The sequence below is a fragment of the Rhipicephalus microplus genome, chromosome 10 (assembly GCF_043290135.1).
Source record: "Rhipicephalus microplus isolate Deutch F79 chromosome 10, USDA_Rmic, whole genome shotgun sequence".
Taxonomy (NCBI): Eukaryota; Metazoa; Arthropoda; class Arachnida; order Ixodida; family Ixodidae; genus Rhipicephalus; species Rhipicephalus microplus.
Genome location: NC_134709.1, coordinates 89,425,658 through 89,452,594, shown reverse-complemented (window position 1 = coordinate 89,452,594; position 26,937 = coordinate 89,425,658). Strand labels below are relative to the sequence as shown.

At 44.8% G+C, this 26,937-nt stretch overlaps 1 protein-coding gene across 4 annotated transcripts; it reads left to right on the top strand.

Annotated features, from left to right (window-relative positions):
• The first annotated feature begins 148 nt into the window (after positions 1–148).
• Positions 149–26,062, top strand: LOC119180802 (putative rRNA-processing protein EBP2 homolog). Of its 4 annotated transcripts, none has more exons than XM_037431938.2 (8): positions 149–358; positions 4,203–4,289; positions 10,010–10,215; positions 14,792–15,005; positions 16,073–16,148; positions 17,225–17,324; positions 21,389–21,533; positions 25,971–26,062. In XM_037431938.2, exons 1-8 carry the CDS (start codon positions 323–325, stop codon positions 26,004–26,006), a joined length of 900 nt encoding a protein of 299 aa, XP_037287835.2. In that variant the 5' UTR covers positions 149–322; the 3' UTR covers positions 26,007–26,062. The 4 variants fall into 4 exon arrangements, with proteins under 4 accessions (XP_037287835.2, XP_037287834.2, XP_075731965.1 ...); XM_037431937.2 differs by having other exon boundaries at positions 150–358; positions 25,968–26,062; XM_075875850.1 differs by lacking the exon at positions 149–358 and adding an exon at positions 482–662 and having other exon boundaries at positions 25,968–26,062.
• Positions 26,063–26,937: the final 875 nt, after the last annotated feature.

Here is a 26,937-nt window from a genome sequence, read left to right as displayed (position 1 = left end):
AATATACGTTGCCTTCGATACCATAAAACTTAACAGCGCACGTTGCTACGTCTCAGGGGCAATGATAATACTAGAAAGTTGCTTGTCTTAAAAAATACAAAAGAAGTTTTTTTTTTTCAGATTATTTTTTATATTCGACGTTTGACGGCGCTGGTTTACATTGCATAATGGCTTAATGTTAATCTGCATATGTTTGAGGTGGTTGTATTAGCCGCGTGTGCTTGACTTGCGTTGTTGCCGGTGATAACTTTGGATTTGTGCGGCAGCGTCTCTTGCCGTCAAAGATTTTGCTTTGAGCTGTTCTTGCTCTTCAAAAGAAGCAATGTCCGATTCGGAGTCGGTCGACACCGACGAAGAGGTAAGCGCGGCCTGCCCCGGTCAAAACACGTGCACGCGCCGATTGTCTCCGGTGGCTGTACGATTTGAGTGGAATGCTTTGTCAGCGTGTACTGCGCTGCGCGAGAGCAGTTATTTGAGCATAGAGGTGCCTTGTGATCCTCGAAATGGCGTAGCAGGCATGTGCCACTGATGTAAAGCTGGAAGAGTGGCCTTTGTAGAAACTCTCGTGGGTAACTACAAGCGAGGTGCCCACTATGCCTTAAATTATCTTAATTTTTGCGGTGCCAACTGTACCAGTATTCGTCATTCTGCCGAGAAGCAAGGTACCCGCTGCATTTTGTTGATGCTGGCGCTGGTGACATGTGATAGAAGACTCCAAATGAGCCACTCGTGACGCAATTCTCATTGTGTGACGCCTAGTTAGTACTTTGCTTTTCCGCGAGGTTATATTACGTCTGTCGAGGTGATTCCTGGCCATACATGACGCCTGTATGGCGTCTCGTTGGCAGTGTTTTAGTTTGGAAACTCGTCATCAAAATTAATTCAGAGCGATTCTGTTATTCTAGGTATTACAGCTGCGTTGAAGTCGGTAATTTGTAATACGAAATCAGTCGGGGAAGTGGAATAGTTACCCTATTTGTTTGTCGTACACGCGGTGATAGTGGTCGTACAGACAAGCCTCTTATGTGTGCTGCCTTCCACAGTTTCCAAATACTACACCAGAGGGAAGTCGGGCGCTTGTGTACATGGGTGCTGCATTGCATAGCTCTTCATTCAGCATGAAAATCATGGGCAGTACACGGAGTCGCCTGGGCTTTGCTCTTTCTGCTCCGTTTGCCAGTAGCCGCATTACGTTCAGCTGTTCCATTTCACAACTTTGGCTTTCTCAACTTATTCTTTCAAGTGAAGTCGTTAAGTTAACAACAATTTATGGTTTTATTCAAAACAAACCCTGAAAAACAACAATAAACATAGCCACAAGTGGAAGCTGCGAGCACGGAGATCAAGCAAATTCATGCATTACCTATCATTTCCATGGTGGCTGTAAAATTGCAGTGCCATAGGTTCCTCTGTAAATATTGCAGGAATTTTCACTGGCTTTGCCTTCTGCTTGAAGTCTCTCCATGATTTTGTGGAAACTTGAAGCCTTGGCTACATCTATCTAGTAGCCTCTATTTGTGCTTTATTTGGTCTTACATTATCAAGAGAGCAGGCAGGAAATTTAAGATGTGATACTTGGGTGAATGTGGATTGCAGGTTTGCTGTGTGGCTTGTGATGGGCTGTGGCTCCATCCCTCAAACCTTAAATTGCTGTAATTCATATGCTAATATATTGTTACTGCATATGTGATTTGGGTATGAACCGGTGGGTAGCGGGAAACAGGCAGATTAGAGAAGAGGACGCTTGGCTAGCACAATAGGCCTCGACCCCTTGAAGTCTACCAGTATTACTAAACGTAACAGAGTGGTGGAGGTGCTGGGTACAGCACGTCAACGAACCATGGAGCCACAGCTGTTTGAACTTCGCCGGAGCCGTCGTCTTGCTGGTCTGCCACCGACAACAACCATCATGACCGAGAGTGAAGGTCACGGCTCCTCAACCATGCAAAGGTCAGTGCCGGCTGCACCTCGGTATCGCTATATGGAACCCTGCCCGTTCGCGGGAAGAGCAGGGGAAGATGTGGATGCATGGCTGACACATTACAAAAGAGTGAGCCGGTACAACGGCTGGAATCCCACCGACCTACTGGGAAATGTCACGCTGTTTCTCACGGAAACCGCCTTGATGTGGTACGAAAACCATGAAGATTCCTTAACAACGTGGGATCGTTTTGTCGAAGAACTGAAGAAATGCTTCGGCGACTCTGATTCGAAAAAGAAAAGCGCGGAACGCATGTTGGCTCAAAGAACCCAGACTCCTGGAGAAACATGTACCACCTACATAGAGGAGGTTCTGATGCTCTGCAAGATCGTAGACCCGTATATGTCTGAAGAGGACGTGGTCGGACACCTTCTGAAGGGTATAGCAGAGGACGTCTACAATTTTTTGATAGGCAGGGAACACCTCACTTCCGTATCCGCCGTCCAACCTCACTGCCGTACTTTCGAGAAGCTGAAGATCTGTCGTATTGCCCAGAAATTCGGTAGGCTGGCAAATGTCACAACGGTCGCCAGCGTCGACGTAAGCCCGCCTGCCAACCTTGCCTCTATTATCAGGGCAATAGTGTGCGAAGAGCTACAGTGACAAGGCACACTAGCCCAATGTTCTCTTCTCTAATCTGCCTGTTCCCCGCTACCCACCGGCTCATACCCAAATCACATATGCAGTAACAATATGTATAGTACTATATGACAGTCGACGTACAGTTTCGAGGAAATGTTTGGAAACAGTTTTCAAAAAAAAAAAAAAGGAGGGGTGGTAGCCTTGTTTTGCTATTTGAAATGAAGTGGCACACTTTGAGACCAATACAGTCTGTCAAAGTTATTTTACATTGCAAAGTTGTGATAGGTTTAATTCTTTTGCTGATACCGTGTTCTCAACTCGCTCTGTTGAAGCTACTGCGCAGCGCTTGGATTGAAACCTGCACTGTCAGCCATGTCTCTTTTTTAGTTGCAAAGTCGAAATCTTAAAAACATGACAAAGTTATGCATAAAACTTCTGAAAAAGCTTATGAAGTAAAGCAAAGTAATATCTAGGCATAATTTCTGTGTTATCAAATTTGATGAGAGGCTCAGCGAGAGAGGGTTTATTGTGCAACAACTTTGTTTTTTATGTTGTAAAGTGGTCTAGCTGATAATGCTGCCATGGCACCAAGATACTACATCCCGTGGTTCTGGTCAAATTTTTTCGTAACGAAGTTGTAAGGAGAACACTGTCGCAAAAAAACTTTCACCTTGTTTTCTTTTTTGCAATAGGTTGCAAACGACCCACTTATCACAGTTGGAAAGCTTGTTTGCCATTTGGAGATGATTTTATAGCACTCAGTCGCAGTTAAAGTTTCAAAGAGCATCGAGTGAGGTGGGACCCAGAGTGGTTTTTGTGTAAGCATACATACAATCCGAAAACCATGAGCAATGCGCCGAGAACTCTTTCCAGTGAAGGCTTTCTGGGTGCTGTTACAATCCCTTGTGAGGCATTGTAAACATGTGTGAACACACCACCAAGGCTGAAACAAAAAAATCAGCATCAGCCCTTGTATTTCTGCGCAAGGCTGCCTACTTTCTCTACTGAAAAGGTTGCAAGAAGGAAGTGCTCACAAGGATTGTGGCAGCCAACACAAACTCGTGATGCAGCGGGCAGTTGGTTGTTTACACGAAAATTAAAGGTGCATTAAGCATGCAGTGGTGCGACATGCTCTTTGATATTGTTTTTACACATGTTGTAGGTTATATTATTCATTGATATTTTGTAGATTAGATTGTGCATGTGTGTCCATGGAAATCTATCCCACAAGTTATCTTGCCTTCGAAATTTTGTGTTAGTAGTGTTAGCTGGCAGTAAGACGTCTGTTGACAAAATACTCCTGCTGCACTATTGCCATAGCAGCTGCCATAGTTGCTCACCGCCTGTGCTAAGGTGCAGCCACAGTTTCTTGTAACATGGTTTAGGGACAGCGATTTCAACACATTCAGGGTTGCAAGCTTGGCACATATTTCAGGTCTGCTCCTCACTGTCGCTTGGCTGCTGCTTCTTGGGCAAAGCACGCTAGATCCAATTGCCAATGGTGTTGCGATGCCAGTGTTGCAATACGACAAGCTGAGCATAAAGCAGCTTTGCTTTGCCAAGCTTTGTGCAACTTAGTGCAAACTTTCTGCATATTTTTTTGTAGTCATTGTTGTTCATTGCTTCCTTTCTGTTGCAGTTGCAAGAGAAACTTGCAAAGGGGGAATTGAAGCCCGGACTGTATGCCATTGCTCCACATGTCAAGAAGGAGTTTGTCAACAACACAGTAAGGGAGTTTCTTATTTTTAAATGATTGTTGTGGGGGCGCAAACACCCTCAGTGAAGTCGTTTGCACCTCATAACACATACGTGTTTTGCGCATAGGCCGCAGTTAGGGTTCACAATCATCGAGCGGTAGGTGGCGTTGTGCTCGCGAGTTTTTAACACCATTATCATCATCATGGTTAGCGCGCTAGCGCCAGCAGTGACGCCTGGTGGCGATGCTGGCTGGCGGCACATGAAACATGAGAGATTCTATTCGGTCGGGGCGGTTGGAGAGAGCGGTTGTCTCTTGCGGCAGATCCGCGATGGACGGCACCGCGGGTCATCTGCCGTGGGCCTTCAGGGTGAGTTGAGCGTTGCTGACGCTGCCTTGTGTTTGTTATATTGTTGAGTGTTGTGGAATATTGTGTAAGGTTGTTTTAGCTTGTTGATCACAAATTATGTATATTAATACGGCTGGCGATACCGTCTATCTAGAAATAGTTAAATAAATGTCTTGTTTGGTTTGGTCTAATAGCGTCTGCTGTGTTCGTTCCCCAAGAGTGTGGTGAGTCATGCTTAGACCCCACATTGATTAGAGCTAACAAAAGTGGCACAAAGCTTTAAAGCATACATGCTTGCAAGTGGCAGTGCTGCTTTGAAATTGGGAGACAAACGATTCATGGTGTCATAAGTCTTGACGAGGTTTGCTCTGTGCCAAATAATTGTTCGTCCATAGAATTATGTATAGAGTGTTCTAAGGGAGTCAGAAGCATACTTAGAAAGTTTATGGAAATCTGTCGAGCTGGTTTGACTAAGGTATTAAAAAGACTGATTCATAATACTCAAGTGCTGAAATTTTAGTTTGGATTTTAAAAAGGAGGTCTTGATTTTCATTTTTCTCATCAGGTAATGAAACTAATTGTTGACGTCAATGACAGAATTGGTGATTCACCTTGGCGTTTCTTTCAATTCTGAAAAACCTTCATGCTTATAAAAGTCTCAAAATCGTGCCAAGTGCTTAAAAATCAATAAATGACTGTTTTAGCAGAAGCTTTCAGTACTCAACAAGTTCAGTATTCTATGGATATTTTGCAAAATACAACATAGTTCATACCTAGCCTTAAAGGGACCCTAAAATTGTTTGAAGGTTGTTGAGGGAACACATTGAGTCGGTAAAGCAGGTTTAAGTTGTTTGCGTCAACACCGACATTTCATGGAAGACTAAACATGGTAATCGCTACAGATTGCAGTGACTCAGCTGAACAAACTTTTCGTTCCCTTTCTACATAGCATTTTTCCATGTTACATTGCACCAGCGACTAATCTGATTGGATATGTCCAGTCTACGTCACTGAACCTCATATGGGCAATGAGCGATGTCTGGCTGCATTAAAAAGTGTTAATCCCTGTCACTCCGTGTGCTTAGTCTCATGAGCGTCACGATATTGCGCTAGTGAGTGCATTCGATGGAGTGCAACTGGTCCACTACGCTCCAGCGACGCCTGGTTGTTTCACGAGTTGAGGCAAGGCAGTGGCGAGAGAGAGGGTGTAAATGTAGTTGCTCTTAGCTGCCTTAAGGTGGTAGGCCACCTTCAAAAGTCATTTTTTTTGCTAAACACATTTTTAGGATTTTGTTGTTCTTGCATGCCCGAACATTCACATATATGTTGCAACAAAAATTATCCTCCTAGCGTCATTAGTTTGCGCGTCACAGCAAGTTTTCTATACCCTATGCTCCTGTAGCAATATCGAAACCACATTTCCAACTGTGGTTTCGGTTTCAAAAAATCGCTTTCAAAAGCAAGTGTTGTTTCATCTATATTAATGCTGTTCAAAATACTTTTCAAAATGAAATACAACTTTGTGTTTAAAAGTATTCAATAATCTCTAACAGCCACAAGGGGGACGCATGATGCTCATCGGAATTTTTGTTGTTTGCCTTGGTCAGGCTACGTCAGGCTTCGTTCTGCATTTGTTCCACGTGTCAACGCTACTAGGGCTGTATCCTTAGGCCACCTGGACCATATTACGACCAGCATGGGGAAGTTCAGAAGACAGAAGACGAGGAAGCGCAAGTTTGCTGGAAATCGCTACACGACGACGAGGCTGCCTACTGACACAGATGCCGGTATTTCGGCGACCGCGAAGAAGCTTGGGGACATAAACAAGGCGTAGCAGGCTCCACTAGAGAATTCTGCGCTCCAAGGGAACAGGATAATGGACATTGGTATTCTTCAGTGTTTTCATCGCTGGCGTGTTCCGAATGCATGATCACAACACTGAAGCTTGAGGAACGCTCTCACCAAGGGATATGCTCGGCTTGTGCTGTTGTGTGTACTGACTGTGGGTTCAAGCACCCATTTCATATGCCGAGAAAGGTGGGTCGTGCCAATGAGAACAATTTACGTCTGGTTTATGCGATGCGCCAGTTAAGGAAAGGGCACGCTGGTGCGAAAACTTTTTCGAAAGTGATGAACATGCCTGCTCCTCCACGTCACTCCGCCTACGACACATTGTCATCTCGGCTTTCTGCAGCAGCAGGAGAAGTGGCGTCGAAGTCGATGACTGATGCTGCTGTGGAAGTTCGTCGTGTTGTGGGGAGTGCCGAGTGTGGTGTTTCAGGTGATGGCACGTGGCATAAGCGTGGCCATTCATCTTTGAACAGTTGTGTGTCTGTGATTTCTGCTTACACGGGAAAGGTTATTGATGTTGAGGCCCTTTCTAGTTCGTGTAAGCCTTGTAAAACCAAAAGGAGCCCTCCACTACGGCGTCTCTCATAATCATATAGTGGTTTTGGGACGTTAAACCCCACATATCAATCAATCAATTGTAAAACCAAAAGCAAGTTGAGGCAAGATAGTGCTTCGTACCAGGAATGGAAGGCAAACCACACTTCCCGTCAAGCAAATCATGAACGAAGTGCTGGCGGTATGGAGACGGTTGGTCTATACCGAATATTTGAAAGGTCGAAAGGCAAAAGAGATTTGAAGTACCTGCAGTACTACGGCGATGGTGATTCCAAGAGCCATGCCGCTGTCAAAGACATGTATGGAAAGGACAGTGTGCAGAAACTGGAATGTATTGGGCATGTCCAGAAGCGTGTTGGGTGCCGCCTCAGAAAACTGAAGAAGACAGTGCGTGGACTCGTTGGTAAGGGAAAGCTCACTGACGCCCTCGTTGACCGCCTGCAAAACTACTATGGCATCGAAATAAGGGCTGATGTGGGGCACCTTTCTGCAATGAAAAAGGCTACCTTTGCCAGTCTTTTTCATTGCAGCTCTACCGACAAGCAGCCGAGACATGGCCTGTGTCCACTTGGACCTTAAAGCTGGTGCGGATACCAAAGGATCGAAGCACTCTGCCTAGGGAAATATGTACACAAAGGAAAACTTCCAAATGATGTGCTCGACAAAGTTAAAACTGTCTACAGTCATCTGTGCTCTGATGAACTTCTAATGAAGTGCCTTCATAGAAAGACTCAAAATGCTAATGAGCGTTTCAATAGTCTAATATGGCAGTGGGCACCCAAAGAGGTCTACATAAGCTTGCCTACAGTAATGTTTGCCTTGCATGATGCTGCGGCACACTTTAATAATGGCAGTGTAAGCACCCTAGATATTCTAAGGCAAGCTGGCATAGAACCAGGGTACCACACGACGAAAGCTTGCATCGCCAGGGATCACCTGCGCATGCAGAATGCTAAACGCAAGTCAGCGAATGGGACAAAACAGGCCAGAAAGAAAAGACGAGCAGCCACCCGAACAAAAGGAGACAATAATGTTCTGCAGAAGGGCCCAGCTATGAATCTGGTGCATTTTAGGTCTGCATGCGAAGATTGTGACCCTTTTTATAAGCTCGGAAATCTTTGTTTACGTTTTTCTGAAAATAACAATTTGCTCCTAATGTTGCGACGCAAACTTTCATAACGTATTTCTCAGCGTATACTTTGAACTGAAATTGTGCACAATGATTTACAACATATATATCTGTGCAATGAACTAGAATAAAAGAAATCCATAGAATATTTTCCAGTTCACAGCTGAATTCTCCAACAGGTTCAGTCTAAATTGGCTCTTTTCCCCCAGTTTCTTGGTTTTTTTAGCATTACTTCCTTGATATTCACTGCATAATAATTATTCTAGCTCACTGCATAGCTCCAGCCATTAGTTACACAAACGTCAAAGCTTTACTGAATGAAGCCACCCATTAGTCACTTATCACAGCTGGCGTGGGTAGCACTTTTAATGAAATTTTTGACAAAGATTATCTTCCAATTAATAAATATTCTATATTTTCCACCGTAAATATCTGGGTAAACTAAATAAGACATGCTGGTTCTGAGGAAAAAGTTATTTCAATGCTTCCTGCCCTTAAAAAAATTTGTGTTTTTGAGTGGCCTACCACCTCAATAAATGGTGCATTATTTAATTTGTAATGTAAATGATTTGATAATTGTGTAGCCTAAGTGGTGTCAGAATTTGAAAAACTTATCGTGAGTCTCTTGAATCCGCTGGTGAACCCGCTTAAGTGACATCGAAACGAGCTTGCCTAGGAGTTTCAAGATATGTTGCCAGTGATATTTTATTTATTTTGTTATATTTTTACATGCTTTCTGCGTCATAATATTCTCCTCTGCAAAGAGCACCCCTTTTGTAGATTTTGTTTCACTCGAAGAACTGAGAGCAGTCGCTTTCAGGCAAAGCTAGCTACAGACTTCAGTGGCAATGGCAGCAGTATTGATCATGAGAAACCCAGTGCTCGGAGTGTTCAGGAATGAAGGTGTACACAAATAGGCCCTTGAAGGTGAACTGGCGACTTGGGTATGTGTGCTATCGTTGCAGAAAGAAACTCGAGCAGAACGCATGGCATTTGCCCCATTCAAACTGCGACATGCCTTGACTGTCGTGAGATAAAGCTGTGCTTTATGCTGGTAGCCCCATAGTGCTAGAATTGTACTCCAGCTGGCGCTATTGTACTGTGTTAGTGTATTCCAAGTGCCAGGCATGACTGCAGATGGCAATCACATGCAGTGTGATAGCGCCAGGAAGTGTAGTATTCGTGGATTGAGACAAAACAAGTTATGGCTATGTACGTGCTTTTGTTTCTGTTGTCTTCAGTTCGGGTTGTATCAAAACAACTTCGACTGATCGTGTAGATCATGAGCCAACATATTTTTAGTGAGAAGATTCATTGCGAACCATCGTGTTTATCTTGAGCAACTGTGCATGCCAGTTGTCATGCTCAAAAATTTGGTGTTGTCTTTGAATCTTGGAGTGCTGTACAAGATTCTGTTGCCAGAGTGGCACTGGCTGAAAGCACAGATTCGCCTCGTGGCAATCTAAGCGTGTTGGAATGAAAGCTGTCCTGTACAAAAACTATCATCACCATCAGCTGGCACGCGCTCTTTCGTCGTCTTATTCATCTGTGTATTCTTCATCTTCGACTTCAGTCCCTGAGCTCCTGCACTGATTTTCGCCACGTGTGCTATAACTTGGATTGGCGAGATGAGTACAGAGAAAAAAAGGAATGACTGAGAAAAAAAGAAAATGAATAAAAGGGATAGAAAGAGGAAGCAGGGAATGTAGATGAAGAAAGGAAAAGGTAGGAGAGCTAGAAACAATAATTAATTTAAGGAGAGAAAAAAATTGAGATATATAGTGAGGAGAAAAAAAAAAGAACAAGAAAAGCTCAAAGGAACAGGCTGCCTTTATCCTATTTCTTTTATTGACTTCACTATTTCAGGCAGCGCTGAAGCAGAAGCTTGCCGAAATGGAGCTCGGCCTGGAGTGGGTCGAGACCCTCACCATGGTTAACGGCTTGGCACCTCTGACGCCCGAGCTGTCTGAACAGTTTGGCGACATGGAGCTGAAAAAGAACTGCAGGGGTGACGTGGTCAGGGGTGCCGCCGAGGATGCGGTGCACCATGACTTCAAACGTGAAATGGCATTGTGAGTGTCGTGTCCCTTGTTCTCCACTTTTGCTTCCTTAGTGGTACTAGCACTGGGTGACACTGTAGCTTCTCTTACAGACACTTCTGGTCTGCTTACGGTTTACGGAGAACTCGGAAAGTTGTCTGAAAAATAAAACTCGCACGAAATTGATGGTTCTGGCTCAAATTAAAGAAATATTGACACTAAGTTCAAGTATTTTTCGCTTGTTGCTCTAAATTAAAGATATTAGTGTTGTGGACCTTAAAAATAGTGTCACACAGTTTGGCAATGCATTGAATATGTTTTTATAACCACCACCCTGGAAAAGTTCATTTGTTTTCGGTATTGAGAGGGCAGCTACGCAGTGACGGGTAAACGCAAGTCTTTCATTACAGGGAGACTTCCAAATGGAAAAAATACTAGCTCCAGCTCTGTCATTTGCTTTCAGTAGTACGTGTTTCATGTAAACAGGCATGAGTTCATTGTTGTCTGGTGACTCCAGCATTGATTTCTGCAATTTGGGCTGCATGTGGGATGCAGACTTCACAAACCCAGTGAACTCTGTGGGCTTATGATGTTCATTCGGCGGGGCTACATTGGTGATGCTGGATTCTAGATTGTTGAAGGGACAGAAAACCACTCAGAACGCGAATCGAGATAAGCCCACGTATGGAAAGACTGTTGTGTCGTCTAAAACACATTCTGTTTTTCTCATTAAGCATGAATTTAATCATCATTTGCTTGCTCTTTATTATTTTGGCACCCCTTGCAGCCAAAAAGAAAAAAAGTGGAGAGACACTTCTTGGCACATAGCCATTTGCTGTTCCATGATATATATTGTCTCAACATTAGCATTCATGAGCGTTCTTAGCTCAGGTTTAGTGACGCTTTTGTACAAGTTGAAGATACATGAAGAGCATCTCACGACCTTTACCATTAGCTCCTGTAACGAGTTTCCAAAGCGAAGTACCCATCTCGCAAGGTGGTGAAAGGTGCTCACGGGACAATGAGCTTTCGAAAAACTTTTTCTACCCGATATTTATATACAAAAACGGTTCAAAATGTCAACATCAAGGTGGTAAACCACAGTTTCACTCAATCTTGTGAAAGCAGAACCTTGAGTGTAGTGCGAGGAGGGATATTAGGATTGCGATTGCTTCACACTGTGTCTGGAGGATGGCTACGTGCACTTAAGAGGCTTTTCAGATCGAAAAATATTGATTTTCAAGTTAGCCCACAGTTTTAAGATCAACTGCTGCACCTACAATAAAACTACGGAGGGTGCGCTTCCTAGTGTGCTCCGAAAAAGTGGGTCGAGAGAAATAGGTTGCCAGTGTGTTCAAAGTAATGGGAACGTATTGTCATACCTACCAAGTCTCCCAGATTTTTACCAGCTCTTACGTTTGTACGGTTCGCTGGGAAAATCTCCTGGCAATTGAAAGTTCTCTGTGTGATCTGGCTGCAGTGAAAAAAATACATCCCAATCCGATCCAGGCTTTTTGTGAACCTGTCCCAATTTATTAACGGATTTAGGAGGCGTTCATCTAAACGTACAGTAGAATATCAATGATGGGAAGCTGGCAGATATAAATTCGGGAATTAAATTCTCCAGCCAAATTTCACTATGTTCTATGGGCCAAAATTTGAATACAGTCGAGCCCGCTTATAATGAACCTGATTGTGACGTGGCATCCGTTCGTTGTATCCTGAAGTTCGTAGTAAATGAAACACAGCTTTTAAAAAAAGTTGCGAGTGAAAACACAAACTTTTTTTGCCCAAAAAAGTCTGTGATGCACGTGTTTCGAAGTGCAGAAGCGATAAGGGCAGTCTTGAGTTTATTTAAAATGGCAGTGTGCTCGTTCGCTGAAGTCCGTGGCATAAGCTGCATGAGGCACTGGCTCCAAAGTTTTGTCGTTCTCGCAATTCAATTCCTCCAAATCGCTCTCGCCATGTACTTCATTCACGATGCCCCAATCCGTGCACAGTTCCGCAGTGTCGGCATAATCATTGGCCGTAATTAAACCATAGCAACAGATGTCCCACCCGCTCTCCCAGGTCAGAGTCGACGACGTGCTGCCACAAATTGTCGCCGCAGTTCGGAAGCTTCAAGATCGGCATCGGGCCTGATGTCGACGAAGTTGGCCTCGCGAAAACAGTTTCGCGCACTTGTAGTCGTCACCGCCGCCCACGAAATATCCACAGCTGAATACCAGGATACCCGAAGCGGCAAGTTGACTGCTAGGTGGTCAACAGATATGAGCAAGCACTGCGAAACGCGGCACCTAACGTGCGGATTACGCTCAAACCAAGCGGTCACACTTTCGACGTTTTGTTGAGCGGCAGGAAAAAGCGTGCTTGTCCTCCCTTCGGCTATTATGACCACACACGCACATCAAGAGCGAGCAAGATGCACACACGCGACACACATGCCAGAACGGGTGGAACAGCTCTGGGCCCGTTTCCAGTCAGAAAACGAAACTAATTCGAGCCAGCGTAGCAGGCGTCGCAGAGCGGTGGAGACGGGCGAAGGGGTTGTGATCAAGAGAAAAGAGAAGAGCAGACTTGCGAGAGAAGGGCAAGAAGTTGCGATAAAGAGAGGGAAGGATGCGGTAGGAGGGCGACCTTGAAAACCAAAACACACGTGAAGGAGGCAGGTTGGGTAGCTTCCTTGAAAGGTCCGCGAAAATCGCACGTAGAAAAACTTGAAAAGAGTGCCTGCGCGCGCAGAAGTCAAAGCATGGCCGCCTAGATTGGTGCGCGCGGCGGTGCTCGTAGAATTGGTGGCCGTGGTGAAAATATCGCTTTGTTACGCTGGCAGGTTTGCGTGGCCTCACGAACTTCGATATTTTGCGATTCGTTCTGCGCAAATTAACAGCCGTTTTCGCGCTTTCGCACGCGCGCGGAAGGCATGCTGAGTTGAGTGCGAAGTGAGCGAGAACAAGTCCTACACACGAAACGAATCGCAAATTATCAGAATCGGTGGGGTAGCGTATGCGCGTGCACTAGATGCAGACTATCGGATAAAGTCGGTGGCTGACGATGTTGGCAAATGGTCTGGTCACTCCAGGCCGGCGACGCCAACGACAGTACCAGCGATCAAAAACAGGGTAGACGGCCGACCAGTCTTCGAAAGATCGGTGGCAGTGTGAAAACACGGGCCTCGTCTCGTGATGCGAGGTGCTCAGAGTAGCGGGGGCGACAAAGAACGGAGGGGTGCGTAGCAAAAAGCAGTCGGGGCGTGAAGGAAGGAAACAACTTTCCTTCCTCCATGGGTTGGGGACAGCGGCAACTAGAGGGTCGCGGAGGCAGCATCGGCATTTAGCAATAAGAATGTATGGGCACCTCGCCGATGCCTGATCAGAGGTCAAAATTGGTTTCCTGGGAAGTTGGCAGACCGCTGACTTCGTTCGCCGTAACCGATCAGCGGCGCTCGGAGACGTTCGTTGTAAGTGCGATTTTATGCCATTGAACCAATGTATATTTTCATGGTCACGCAGATATTGTTCATTTTAATCGAAAGTTCATTTTAAGTGGGGCCGTTATATGTGGGCTCGACTGTATACCGAACACTTCTCCTCGGCGAGGCGTGTGAACTTTAGGGTACCAAAACCGTCAAATGAAAACCGAGAGCAGCGTACTCAAAGCTGCAGAAGTATGCGCGCGACAGGCACACGCACTGTCTTCTGCAGTGCTTGTGGTTATCATTTGCCACAACTGCTGTAGATGAAACCACAATTGTTCTTGACACGATCATGTATGCTGACGACGTAACTGACAGAACTCCAAAAGCGCACGTCCGTTCAACGCTCGACCAGTCATAGTGGTGTTGCCTCCCACAAACGCTGTGAACAAAACCGCGGCAAATGTGGTCATAGCAAAAAAAAAAACAAAAAAAAACAAATAGGTTATGAAGGTGCACTCACAGTCAGCGTACACGGATCGAAAACGGAACTACCGTTTTATGCAACTGCTGCGAGCGATACCGTGATCGTGGCCACGTGTTCATCCATAGTGGCTACTAGCCGAGGGCACACGGCTGTAAATGCAAAAAAAAAACATGAAAAAGGCTAGAAGCTTTTTGGCGTTCCTGTCCAAATAATCTAATAACGTTGCATTCAGTTTCCAGTTGGCCTGAAGTGAAGCTTCGACCCGTGCTTTCCGGGAAGCCAGCTGCACCGTCCCGTTTGTTCACGAGTATCTCCGAAAGACGTACGCGAGTTCTTTTGGCAGAAATAGATTTTGCTAGTTGTTTTGATGATGCGAAATTTCGGTAGATACGAATATTTGCGCACCCCATTTGAGACTCGCACCTTCAACTGCAGTTGGGAAACCCTACCCTCATGTGTTCGGGCACTCCAATCCATTACAAGACCGCAGCGCCGATGTTTACAGACCTTCCCCCCTTTCCCCGTATTATTTTTTTTCGTGATGGTGGTTTTTTTCTTTTGGTGCAAAAAAAAAGGTGGGGTGGGGCAAATAAAACGGCATGGTGCCCCTCCTGCCGTCGTCGAAATCTTCCGGGTTCAAAGCTTTTAAATTTGCCAGGTACGTATTCTGCCTGCTGATCGGTCTCCTTGCTGTTTCTTCCATGTAGCTATCGACAAGCTCAGGCAGCTGTGCTGGAGGGCATTCCGCGCCTTCATGAGTTGGGCGTTGTGACAAAGAGGCCCGAGGACTACTTTGCCCAGATGGCCAAGGCGGACACACACATGACCAAGGTGCGCGAGAAGCTGCTCTCCAAGAAGGTGGCTCTGGAGCGCTCCGAGAAGGCTCGCAAGATGCGGGAGCTCAAGAAGTTTGGCAAAAAAGTGAGTGGGACTGATCTCGTTGACTAAGCAGCCACTCAACAGCATCCCTGCACATATTTACATGGCCCCCAAATTTCCTGTGTTGTTTGGGAAACTCCAAAGAGCAATTGCCCTCCTGATTTGTACAGGCGTGGCTATGGATGTCTCGAAAAATGCCAGTAATGCCACCTCAAAAGAAAATAACAATGGACAGAGCTTTTCAAATTTCGTGACCATCTTCTGTGGCATGCAAAATATTTTTAAGGCGCTTTTGTCACATTACGCTGCTGTCATGTAGAAAGGCGTACTAAGATTGGGAATGTGGTATTAGCTGCCACGAGAAATAATGCATTTTGTTTCTTAATTAAGCTTCAAGTGCTGTAAGTACGGTTGGACAAGTTATGGCAAATTCATATTGAAAAAAAAAAAAAAAACTCCAAAACCACAACACTGGGGAGCAAAGAATATAGAAAGGCATTTCACTAGCAACTGAAGTTTAATCAATATCATGGAAAGATATGTAGTATAGCCTCATTACAACAGACCTCTATAGGGAAGAGGATTTTGGTCTGTTGTAACAGCAGTATGTAATATTCACGTATTGTTACAATACACTTTTATGTAATCTCTGTGTCTGTTATAACCAGAGAGAATCGCAATTCATGTACGAATTTATTCTCAATGGGGCATATAAAATTGGTGTTTTGAAAATCACATCTTCAGATTCTGTACCTATTTTTCTATCCGATTCAAAAATGCCGTATTTACTCGTGTAATCCTTGAACTTTCATAATTCTCGCAACCCCACATCGTCCAACAAAGTACGTTATTTTTTTTCCACGAGTAATTGTCGCACTCCCGAAAATTGCAGCAGTAATGTCCTCTTCTCATTCCAACCACTGAGTGTTTCTTATGTTACACGACAACGTATTGACGTCCTCTACAATCTCACCGCTTTCATGCTGGGCTGACCTACGCGGCTTACTGAACAACGCTGTGCGCTCGTATTATATAGTCTCTGTCATGGTGCTAAATTTATCTCGTGCAAGTGATAATTGACTGACGTTTCAGTGTGGCTCTGCTCACAGGTTCAAGTGGAGGTGTTGCAGCAGCGGCAGAAAGAGAAGCGCGAGATGATGGAGAACTTGAAGAAGTTCAAGAAAGGTATGTTGGGCCTTATTTTTTTTCTTCTACGCTCGGTCTCCAGGAACTGTCGATACGAATTTAAGGCATATGAAATTCCATGTGTAGGTCATTCTATTGCAGAGGTGTTAGTGTGTGATCCAACGTAATCATCTCATCCACCTGTTATAAATGTGTGATGTAAAGCAGCTTTTCTGTATAAAATAATACACATAAAAAATAACTAATGGGAAGTGGGAGGGTTCTTCAACTACAGCCACACAACTGCTGTACTTTCATGTTAGCACCTGCAGCATTGTCTGATCAGCATAATAGGTGTGCATGCGAGTTACATTGTTGTTTTCCTCTATGAAAGGGTATTCGCGAGCACGTGGCTTGCATGCTGTGCACTTGTTGCACTAACAAGCTACAAAAAAAGAATATCTTCAATTGCTGCATATTCTCCGATTGTGCAGTACTAGTGGATTCAAATGCGGCATCAAATCTTTTTATGATGACTGGTATACACAATTTCTCAATATATAACCACACCATGTCACAACGAATCTGGTCTTCTAAGATGATGTAGGCTCTGATCTATGCATTCGAATCAAAATTATGCTAATATGACTCGAACCGAAGATAGTTGTAATCAAAGTATGTGCTTTGCTTAGTCCTAAATTACCCCTTTAACAGGAGCCCCTAGAAGATGATAGGGCAGAGCCGGCACTTGTGGTCTGCTAGTGCTGTGTTGCAAGCAGTCAATTCGTGGCTTAGTTGCTTGCAGTTTACGTCTTGTAGGAATTGTGTCAGACACAAAGATTTCATGGCACTAGTCGACAATTTCTTTACCGGTTTATTAAGTGCACTATTAAACACTGATGAAAATAACTGAAAGGCAGGGTGCCATTTACTGTAATTGAAATTGAATGTAGACAAACTAATCTGTGCAGAAGGGGCACTTGCCTCACCACTTCAAGCCAAGTGCTCCCTTGCCCCCACCCCCGGAATGTTGTGATGCATAATGGCTTTGCACACACCCTTCACCCAAGACATGGTGCTGACAGCCTTGTATTGTACCTAGACGCAATATCCTTGTTTTCTGCTAACAATTTCAGGCCATGGCTCTCTGGATTTCTTGGAGAACAGTGGGAGACAGAAAGGCCAGAAACCGGGTGCTGGTGGCAACCAGCCAGGACGGGGAAAAGGCCCCTCAAAGTGAGTCATTGGTGCAGACATTCCCGTCTTGTGCCTCTAGTCATGAAAAGTGCAGTAGATGATCCCGACACACATTAGCTGACCTGATGTATGCTATGCAATAGATAAACTGCTTGTTCGTTGACAAAAAGATGGAGTGCTGCACGAAGAATGAGGAATGATCATGTTGACAGTTATGTTCTTCTGCACTGTCGCTTTGGCCAACGATTTTGGCCAAGTGACTTTCAAGATCTTGCCTGATATGCCATAAAATCCCAAGCAAGCACCCATATACTACAGAATCCTGCATCAGTGATTTTAAACAACCAAAGTTCTGAGAGTCTGTAGATATGTTCACGATATCATGGTACAGTAAAACCTTGTTAGTTTAAAATATTCTAAAGTTTCTAAAGTTAAAAAATTAAATAAAAGCTATAAACTGACCCGACGTTTCAAGATTCATTCGGTTCTTTTCGGGGGTGACTGTTTGGCTGGCTCTGAAGCGAGCGACCTTTTATTTTTTTGGTGGTGTCCCTCTCTTTATCGTCCTTCTTCCCGTCATTCTTGTTGCTACAGTGTTTTTCCCACTGGTTCTGTAGACCAGGCATGTATACAATCGATCAGGTTCTAGTTGAGTGGTAAATGGATATGCCAGGACTCTAAGAACTGTCTTTTTTGTGTGGCTAGCTACCTTCCATGTCGATGACCCGGACATCATCGAAATTGATGCAATAGTCCATCTTTTAGCTGCGTTCTGCGAGAACGTTTCTGGCAGAGCTGAAGCTATGCATGCCGTTTCGATGTTGCCGTATTCTTTCGGGGAAGTTTCTTGTCTCACCGATGTGTCATGACAGTCTGTGCATAGAATCTCACAGATTAGTCCCGGGAATCTTTCTTTTGGCTGCTAGTCTTTTGGTCGCGGCAAGAGTCGCTGGATTGTTGAAACAGGTTTGTGCTCCATCGGGATGTCCTTTCTTACCAATACCTTAGACAGTTGTTTGCTGATTCAAGAAACGTGGGGGACCCAAATGCAGTAGGAATGTTTGAGAGAGGCTTCATTGTTAGTGTCGCCCTTTGCAGAAGAAGGCAGATGGGGGGTGCTTTCCCGGCGGCACGTTGACCAAAAGAAAGATTTCCCGGGTTAGTCTACAAGGTTCCGTGCACGGACTGTCACTCCACTTAGGTTGGTGAGACAAAAACTTCCCCAAAAGGATGTGGCAACATCGAAACAACGTGCATAGCTTCAACGCTGCACGAAACGCTTTTGCAGAACAGCGAACAGCACCAATTTTGATGACGCCAGAGTCTTCGACACAGATGGTAGCCACACAAAACGACAGTTCTTAGAGTCCTGGCATATCCAAAGAACACCTGGAAATATTAACCGCTCAACTGAGACCTTACTGAGTGTATACGTGCACAGTCTACAGAACCAGCAGGAAGAGGAACGATGGAGAGGGCAACACCACCAAAAATGTCGCTTGCTTCGGAGCTGGCCAAACGGTCACCCCTGAAGAAAGGACTGAAGCGGTCCCGAAACGTCAGGTCAGTTTGTAGTTTTTGAATTTTGAACTTCGAAAACTTTGTACCTTGTCGAATCTCAATAATTCGAACACGCTTAATTTGAACTTCCGGTTAATTCGAACTTGCGCTGAGGTCCCGTCAAAGCTATGTCTATGTCAATGGGCGAAAACGCCCTGTAACTTGAACGCGCAAGCGCTTGCGACAGTTAATTTGAACATAAGGCGCTCTGAAAATGCTCTCGGCACCACGCCCAATCCTGCAACGGCACCTCCGACACCTCAACGCTGCCCGCGAAGAAAAAGAAAAGGCTACAATGTAATGTTTGCTCTCTCAAATGCTGATCTGCGACGCACCTGTGCCACACTTCTCCCTTTTCCGTCCCTGCCACGTAAAGACCCTTCTCCTTTCAACGTCGCATGCGAAGGGAGAGAGAAAAAAAGCAAAAAATAAGTTGTGTAGTGTTGGATCTATCTCATGCGCCGGTGCCACGCTTTCCCATTTCCCGTCCCTGCCACGTATACCCTTCTCTTTTCAATGACGTGTGCAAAAAGAGAAAAAAAAAAGAAAGAAAGAAAGCTGCCGTGGAGTGTTGGTTATCTGTCGAATGCCAATCAGCTTTGCTCCACATGGAGATGCTCTTCCTTCCTCGTCACGTGCTGGCCACGCTGCGGCAGCACCGCAGAGGGTAGCAGTGGAGATGCAGTTGTTGTTGTTGTCATCTTTAGAGAAAGGCAGTGAGCCTTGCTCCCTCAAGGGCTGCAGAAGATAGTGCCTTTTTCTTTTCCTTCAACCACGCATTCGTTCTTTAGAGAGTGTCTGTGCTGGACATTGTCGTGTGCAACTTCTCGTGCCAAGAGAATGCTGAAGCCGCAGCAAAAACGCTTTGCAAGCTGTGTGCGAAATTGATTGACTCGCTGCAAGGCAGCAAATGAAAATGAAACGTGTGCAGACGTGCATCACCGATTACTTCAATTAATGATGGATGTCCTGTGATTTGTGAATAAATGCAAGTCTTCTGAAACTTTTTCCTCGTGTGTTAGCTCTATTCACAATTGCCACGGCATGGTGAGCCCTCCATTCAATTAGCTTTCATTAATTCCAACTTCTTTTAATCCAAATAAATTTTCGGGCCCCTTTGAGTTCGTATTATTGAGATTCGACTGTATAAGTGGCTGGAGAGTTTAATTTATTCGTATGTATTTTGTCGAGCTGTTTGAACCAAAAAGTGTTCAAACCAACAGTTTTCATTGTACAAGCAAACCTTATTATAACAAAGTCTCATCGTCCAAGAAAATAAGTTCGTTATATCCGAAAATTTGTTATTAAGGTATATTCTTAATACTGGGACCTATTGTAAAACTATTTTTCGTTTACTTCATTATAACCAATATTTTGTTATGCCGAGGTTTGAATGTACACTCGAACCTCATTGTAATATTATGGGATGTAACAAAATAATTCATATGACTAAGTAAATGAAATTTCCTTTGAATGCTCCATTGAGAACCACGCATTTTAAACCTCGTTGTAACAAAGTAAAATTGACCATTAAATGGATATAATCAACTAAATTAGTCTATCAAATAGTCTATAAAAAAAACGACAGCAGTGTGTTAAGTGCATCGTTTTCTGCGGAGTTTGAAGCTTGTTCGGCGCAGCTCTTTCAAAACTACCGCGCTGACTTTATAGCCACGCCTCAGGCGGCTGAGAGAGCCGTCCTCCTCACACCGCCAGCGGAGAGGACTGAGGAAGCGCTCAGCAGGTCACATGACCGAGAAGGGGCGCCGCGGGGCAATGCGATTTTCCTCCCCGCGCCTTAAAGACGACGGCAATGATTGCGTCTTCGCTGCTACCTTCTGCACCGAGAAAAAAGGACTCTCCGCGACAGCTTTCTTTTTTTCCTCTCTCTCCGCGCACGGCCTTGAAAGCAGAAGGGTCTCTACGTGCAGAGACGGAAAAGGGAAAAGCGTGGCACAGATGCGTGCAGATCGGCATTTGAGAGAGAGCAAACAATCCGCCACAGTCTTTTCTTTTCTTGTTTTCCTTCTACGCACGCAGTGTTGAGAGGTGCCGCCACAGGATTGGGCATAGTGCTGGAAGCATCTTCGGAGCGCGGTATGTTTGAATTAACCGTTGCAAGTGCTTGCGCGTTCGAGGTACAGGGCGTTTTCGCCCATAAGAATACACATAGCTTTGATGGGACCTCAGCGTGAGTTCTAATTAATGAGGTTCGACTGTGTTTATTTTCGATCGTACGCGTGGTTGCGTAGCGGTACATCGAGCCGCGAGGCGGTTTCCTTCTTTGCATGCTTATAGGTGTGCGCCCATCTGAGCATACATTGCTACAAACTGTTATAATCGATATAACGAAATAATACATATAACAAAATAATTGTGGCTCCCCTTCATCTTCGGTTATAACGAGGTTTGAGTGTATAACATTCCAGCTTGTTGCTCTCGCATTCATTGCTTCACGTTTGTGACAATAGTGTGCTTTTTTTTTTCCCTGTATGAAAGTCTGAAAGCTTGCTGAAATCTTCTTTCTGCCTCGTTTACGCCAGGTCACAGATGAAGCGGCAATACAAGGACAAAAAGTATGGCTACGGTGGGCAGCGCAAGCGCTCCAAGTTTAACACGGCCAGCAGCTCGGCAGATGGGGAGGGCTTCAGTCGAAAGAAGCATAACATGGCACCTGGCGCTGGCAAGGTCTGTTGACATTGGGTTGCCGCTGTACTGTTGTTTGGTTTGGCCTTTTCTATTTAGCAAATTGTTGATTAACAAAAGAAGTTTAGGCAGCTTGTGTAAGGTTGGATGAACAGCAGAGCTTGTGGCAAATTTAGCACAGACTCATTTCATGGCGTGGATGGGATTCACTTAATCTGGCATGACTTGCCTTAGTGTGGCCTAATCTGGCACAGGCTCGCTGAGCAGAGCTAAAGGGTCCATAACACAGTCACCCACTAAATTGTGGTTTCCTGTGAAAAATAAACGTAGAGGGTCTATTGTGTCTGTACATATATGTAAAATGGATTGTAAAAAAGAATATTTCGGAATGAGCCCTAAAAGTGGCTAGCTATAAACCGCATCCACAACTGCCAACCACCACTTTGCCATGGCTTGTGTGACATCACGTGCTTAAGGGGAAACACTGTACTTGAGACGAAAGGTCAGATATTTTCATGTGTTTATAAAAAAAATTCATAGTGTGATTGAGTTTTTGATGCTGATTTCATAAGTGCAATTACTGTTCCTCTAAACCAATTAGTTTTTGAAATATCCTAAAATAATTACCTATTGTTTGCCAGTATAATGAGGCAGGAAATTTGTATTGAAGAGCTACTATTGGCACATGCCTGCATACTAATGAACATAAGCTACACAACGATAGGAGTGCTTTTTTTTATTTGATAATTTTAGCAAGGTCGCACCTTGCACTTCAGTGTTGCAGACACGCCCACTTTATGTTCCGATTTCTGGCAAAATTTAAATTTTTTGAAGATCTTAATCAAAAATTCACACCTATCATTGTGTAAACTAAAGATACAGCTACAGGTCACAATAAAAATGACAGTCCTAGCTGCTCCGGAGGCAGAGATATCGTTTAGACAAGTTTGCAAATGCAGCAAAATTTGAATTCTTACAAATCATGCACAAACACAAGTCCATTTTGGGCAGACAGTAGCATGTAAAAGCTCTTTATATACAATGATTTGCAAATTCAGCTTTCTCAGTAGGCACCAGGCATGTAGTCCTTCTGTTTTGCATCACCTAAATGGAGTTTTTTCAATGCCGGCTGCATGAATTCCGCAGAGGCACACTTGCGAGCTGATGCGGTAGCCTTGGGCTCGTCTGCCGACTAGGCTGCTTACCAGTTCGGTGACGCCTATGTGCGACGAATGCGCACGCGTAATCCGCGATCCGTCCTATAATAAAGCAGTATTCCGGCTTGTCCAGTTTGAGTTGTTGATGTCGCAGATCGAACTCGTGCACTCGCTCATAAATTTCAAGGCTTCAAGAGCAGCGAAGTGTTAGTTTCCTTTTCACGTAAGATTGCCACATTTTCGAGCGGAGGCTGAGGCGCAATATGTTCATCGTTGCGGACGCGCCGTTACAAGCACTCTACCTGTTGCCAGTAGAATCATTGCACGGGTGGCGAGCACGTTCACCGTAAATGGATTGATTTTCTGCTGTTTGCCGACGCGCGAACAGTCTTGCAGTTCACATCAGACGAAAGGGAACCCGTGGCATCGGCGCGTTTAGCGATAAGACTGCACTTCCGTTTCATCATTGCAAAGATTGCTACCTCTCGTAGCTTCACTTCTGCTTTTTTACTTGCCGTCCTGTAACTGTTGAAGCTCCAAAACACTGCCGCTTCCAGGGACGTTGTCGACAACCGACCGGCTCGTACGTGAGTTAGGCCTACACCGGTGACTCGGCGACCGCCGTTGAACGCTGCGAGTTTGCTATCCTCTCTGTGCTGAGTGATAGCGGGGCTCTTTCTGAAGTTCACAGGGAACGAACGATCGCCACACCCGCTTCACAAATTAGTGCGGCGAGGAACTTTACTGTGGCAGGCAGTCGACAGCACCATGCACGTCACGATGAAAAAGCAGACGCCGGAAATGCCACTTGGCCAATCGGGTGCTTAGGTTTTGTCACGTGCTCCAAGCAGCCTATAGAATTGCGCGGTGGTGTTTCTTGATGACGTGTTTTTGTTGAAAAACCAAAGAGCAAGGCGAGCCGCTGGTGGCGAGAAATCGAAGATGAAGGACGACCTTTCCAAACGAGACCAAGATGACCACGATAGCTTGTGTGTAACGGCAACGGTTCGGTGTGGAAAAAGCGCGACTTTAGTGTCTATTTGTGCTCAGATTCATCTCATCTCACAGGGGTGTTATAAATTGATTTTGTGCCAGAAATAATGATTCGAGAAACGTGAAACTTCTCAGGTAAGTGCGAAAATAGTTGCAGATTCTGATAATGTCAACTTCAAAAAGTCGTTTTTTTTTCGTGATTTTCGGCCTTTAAAGACCCGTGTCTCCCCTTAATGAGTGGACCACTGCAAATTGTTCAGTTTTCAATGTCGAACTGAAGAAGGCTCTAATAAAGCCATCGTACGCACAGCTGACTGCAGAACAATACCGTTAGATGGAATAGACGCGCTCTCAAACCAAGCAGCTTTTAACGTCAAGGCTTGTGAGTGCGCCAGTATTGTCCATGTAACTTCATGGCTGCTCCTAGGGTTTATGAAAATGCTCATTATATATTGAGCTCTCGACCAAGTGAGCTGTAATTTCTCCAGCTTGTTTGTGAATGCCTAAGGATTAACCCACATAGCACAGATTATGACTGAAGTTTGGTCTTATGGCCCCTTTAATCAATCGCACCTTCATCTGTATTTGCCTTAATTCATATTGAAAGTGTTAGAATCAGTCATTTTGGTTTTCAGAATAAATCAAAATAATGTGAATTAATCCAGTTTACCATGATCTGGCTTAGCAAACTCGGCTTAATCTGGATTAGCCTAATATGAATTAGAATTACCTCAATGATAAGGTATTATTAATGTTCTAATTTGACTCAACTAGTTTGGTTTAATTAGGATCAAGTATACTTGGCTCAGTTAAGCTATATTAATCTTAGCTTAGACATACTCTAATTAGCTTAGTGAGGCTTAGCCTAATTAGACTCAGCTGTGGTGTAATTAAGCTTAATCATGTTTAACTCCTACATTGCATGCACTAAGTGCTGCTAAAACGTCTAGAAGGCCAATGTAATCAACAGCAGCGCTCTACTAATTGAGAAACAATGTAAATGTAGGACTCAATATGCACCACCCGAGCCTAATGATGTCAATATTGTTGAGTACAATTAATTGCTAGTATTCAATCTACTTATAATGAAAAATCACACCCTGTGCATTAAAAGAACTAATAAATTGCTCCTTGTGTATTATTATTATTTTTTCAGTCATTAAAATGATAGCTAGGTGTTACCTTGGCAAATGGTGCGGGTAGCCCAAAAGTTCCATTTTCGCCGGTATGGGCTCCATTTACATGGTCGCTTCTCAGTGTTGGTTTTCACTTGTCTAGTAGCGTCTTTGTGCCTGTTTTCGTGAAGTCTTTCTCCGTGCCTCAAGCTCAATAGACTCGGGTGCCTTCTGCACAACTCCTTGGATGGCATGAACATTGGACCAACGTTCGCGTGCCTCGCATTTCAGTGGCCCGGTGCACCAGCGGCATGGACAGAGGCTCACCGAATAGTGCCAGCACAAATGCAGATGCGTACATGGGTGCCCGTATCCCCACACTGACGCTGAATTGTGTCAGACGCAGACAAGCCCCGCCGCGGTGGCCTAGTGGCTAAGGTACTCGGCTGCTAATCCGCAGGTCGCGGGTTCAAATCCCGGCTGCGGCGGCTGCATTTCCGATGGAGGCGGAAATGTCGTAGGCCCGTGTGCTCAGATTTGGGTGCACGTTAAAGAACCACAGGTGATCGAAATTTCCGGAGCCCTCCACTACGGCGTCTCTCATAATCATATGGTGGTTTTGGGACGTTAAACCCTACAAATCAATCAATCAATCAGGCGCAGACAAGTGCGCAATTGTCCCTGTCTGACTCATCGCGCCATCAATTCTACTTTAGTCGTGTACCAACTAAACTAGCCCGACAGGAGACTCTCCTACACCATCTTTCTCGTACAATGGCCCCTTTCTTCTGTGGTACCTATCAATGCACAGCTATGTCCGATTGTCAAGTGTTTATGTGGAAAACATCACATTATAATGCAAGCAGCAGCGACCAGCAAAACAAAAAGAATGGGAAGTATGCTTGCATGCTTTTAGGGTGGAGGCGCAATGTCACCAGATAATGGAAGGTGCTGCCGTAATGCCTGTTGAATGCGGCATCGGGGATTGCTTACGTCGAGTCTTTGAAAGGCCGGTGGTTTGAGATGCAGTAACAGTATGCAGACCACTAAAGCGTTATTTCATTCAAGCTAAGCATTTCTTTAGCTCAAAACAATTACTATGAGGTTTCTGGAATGGAATTTGAAAAATCTACGTCAAACTGTATTTTGCCTTTAGCGCTTTTGTGTTCATTACTTTTTGTGTAATGCAGTTTTTTTTTTGTCTTTTCCAGAAGAAGCGACTTGGGAAGTCTAGAAGAAAAAAGAAATGAGTGCCTTTTTTTATTGTTATTAAATGTGTATAATAAAGAGGTGCTGTCTACAGCTATTTTGTGTGCATTGAAACGAGGAACATTCTAGGGAAAGGAAAACATCACAGTGCTATTCACTTATAACAATGCCACATACACCAACATGGTACTATATTGGTTACTAACAACGACGACTAAACTGTTACGTAACCGCACCACAGAGTGTCAACAGCAATGGATCCATGGTTTTAAGGGGAGATGCGAGTCAAAAAATTGCGTTTTTAGCGAAATTTCTCGTATTTCTGATTTTTATTGCATTGTAATCTTCAAACCTTCTTCTTTCATCTGTGAAAATTTCAAAACCAAATTCGAACCGCAAAATGCAAAAAAAGATGTGTATGAAGGCATCGCGGTGGCTCAAAATTTCGTGAATTTGCGTCGATATTGGCCATCTTTGACTGCGCGCTGCTCCCCGTCGCAGTGCCGCCCGCCATCGCGATCGATTGGGAAAGTTGCGTCCGGCCTTCTTCTTACAGCTCCGACGACCGCCAGTTTCGTACGTGGGCAAAAAAAAAAAAGAAAAAAAAAAGGCCTTTTTATCACGTGCTTTGAGCGGTTTGAAACGCGCGGCACCCTAAGCCGCATCGCCATTGGCTACCGAGTCATTGTCAGCTGTGTTGGTGGCGGCCATCGGCATTTGGTCCGTCTGCTTTTCTGCGCGTCTATGCATATTTCCGCGATGACAAGCCGGAAAAAGTGCAACGTGAGACCGCAGAAGTTTCGAACGAAGCACAAGTTCAAGGGAAGGCGGCGTAAAGCGCCCCGAACGACGGCAACGAACGAGAATGCGCCTACGTGTGCTAGGCCTGACGGCGGCATCGACGAGTGCGCGAGCGACAGTGGCTGCGATGAAGGGATTGACGCTGCGCTTTCTTTCGTCAGTGCTTCGGAA

Excerpts from the sequence above, each read along its gene's own strand:
- LOC119180802 (XM_037431937.2), top strand. The coding sequence starts at position 323 with ATGTCCGATTCGGAGTCGGTCGACACCGACGAAGAG. Across the intron at positions 4,290-10,009 it reads AGGAGTTTGTCAACAACACA|GCAGCGCTGAAGCAGAAGCT; the intron begins GTAAGGGAGTTT and ends TCACTATTTCAG. Across the intron at positions 16,149-17,224 it reads CTTGAAGAAGTTCAAGAAAG|GCCATGGCTCTCTGGATTTC; the intron begins GTATGTTGGGCC and ends TAACAATTTCAG.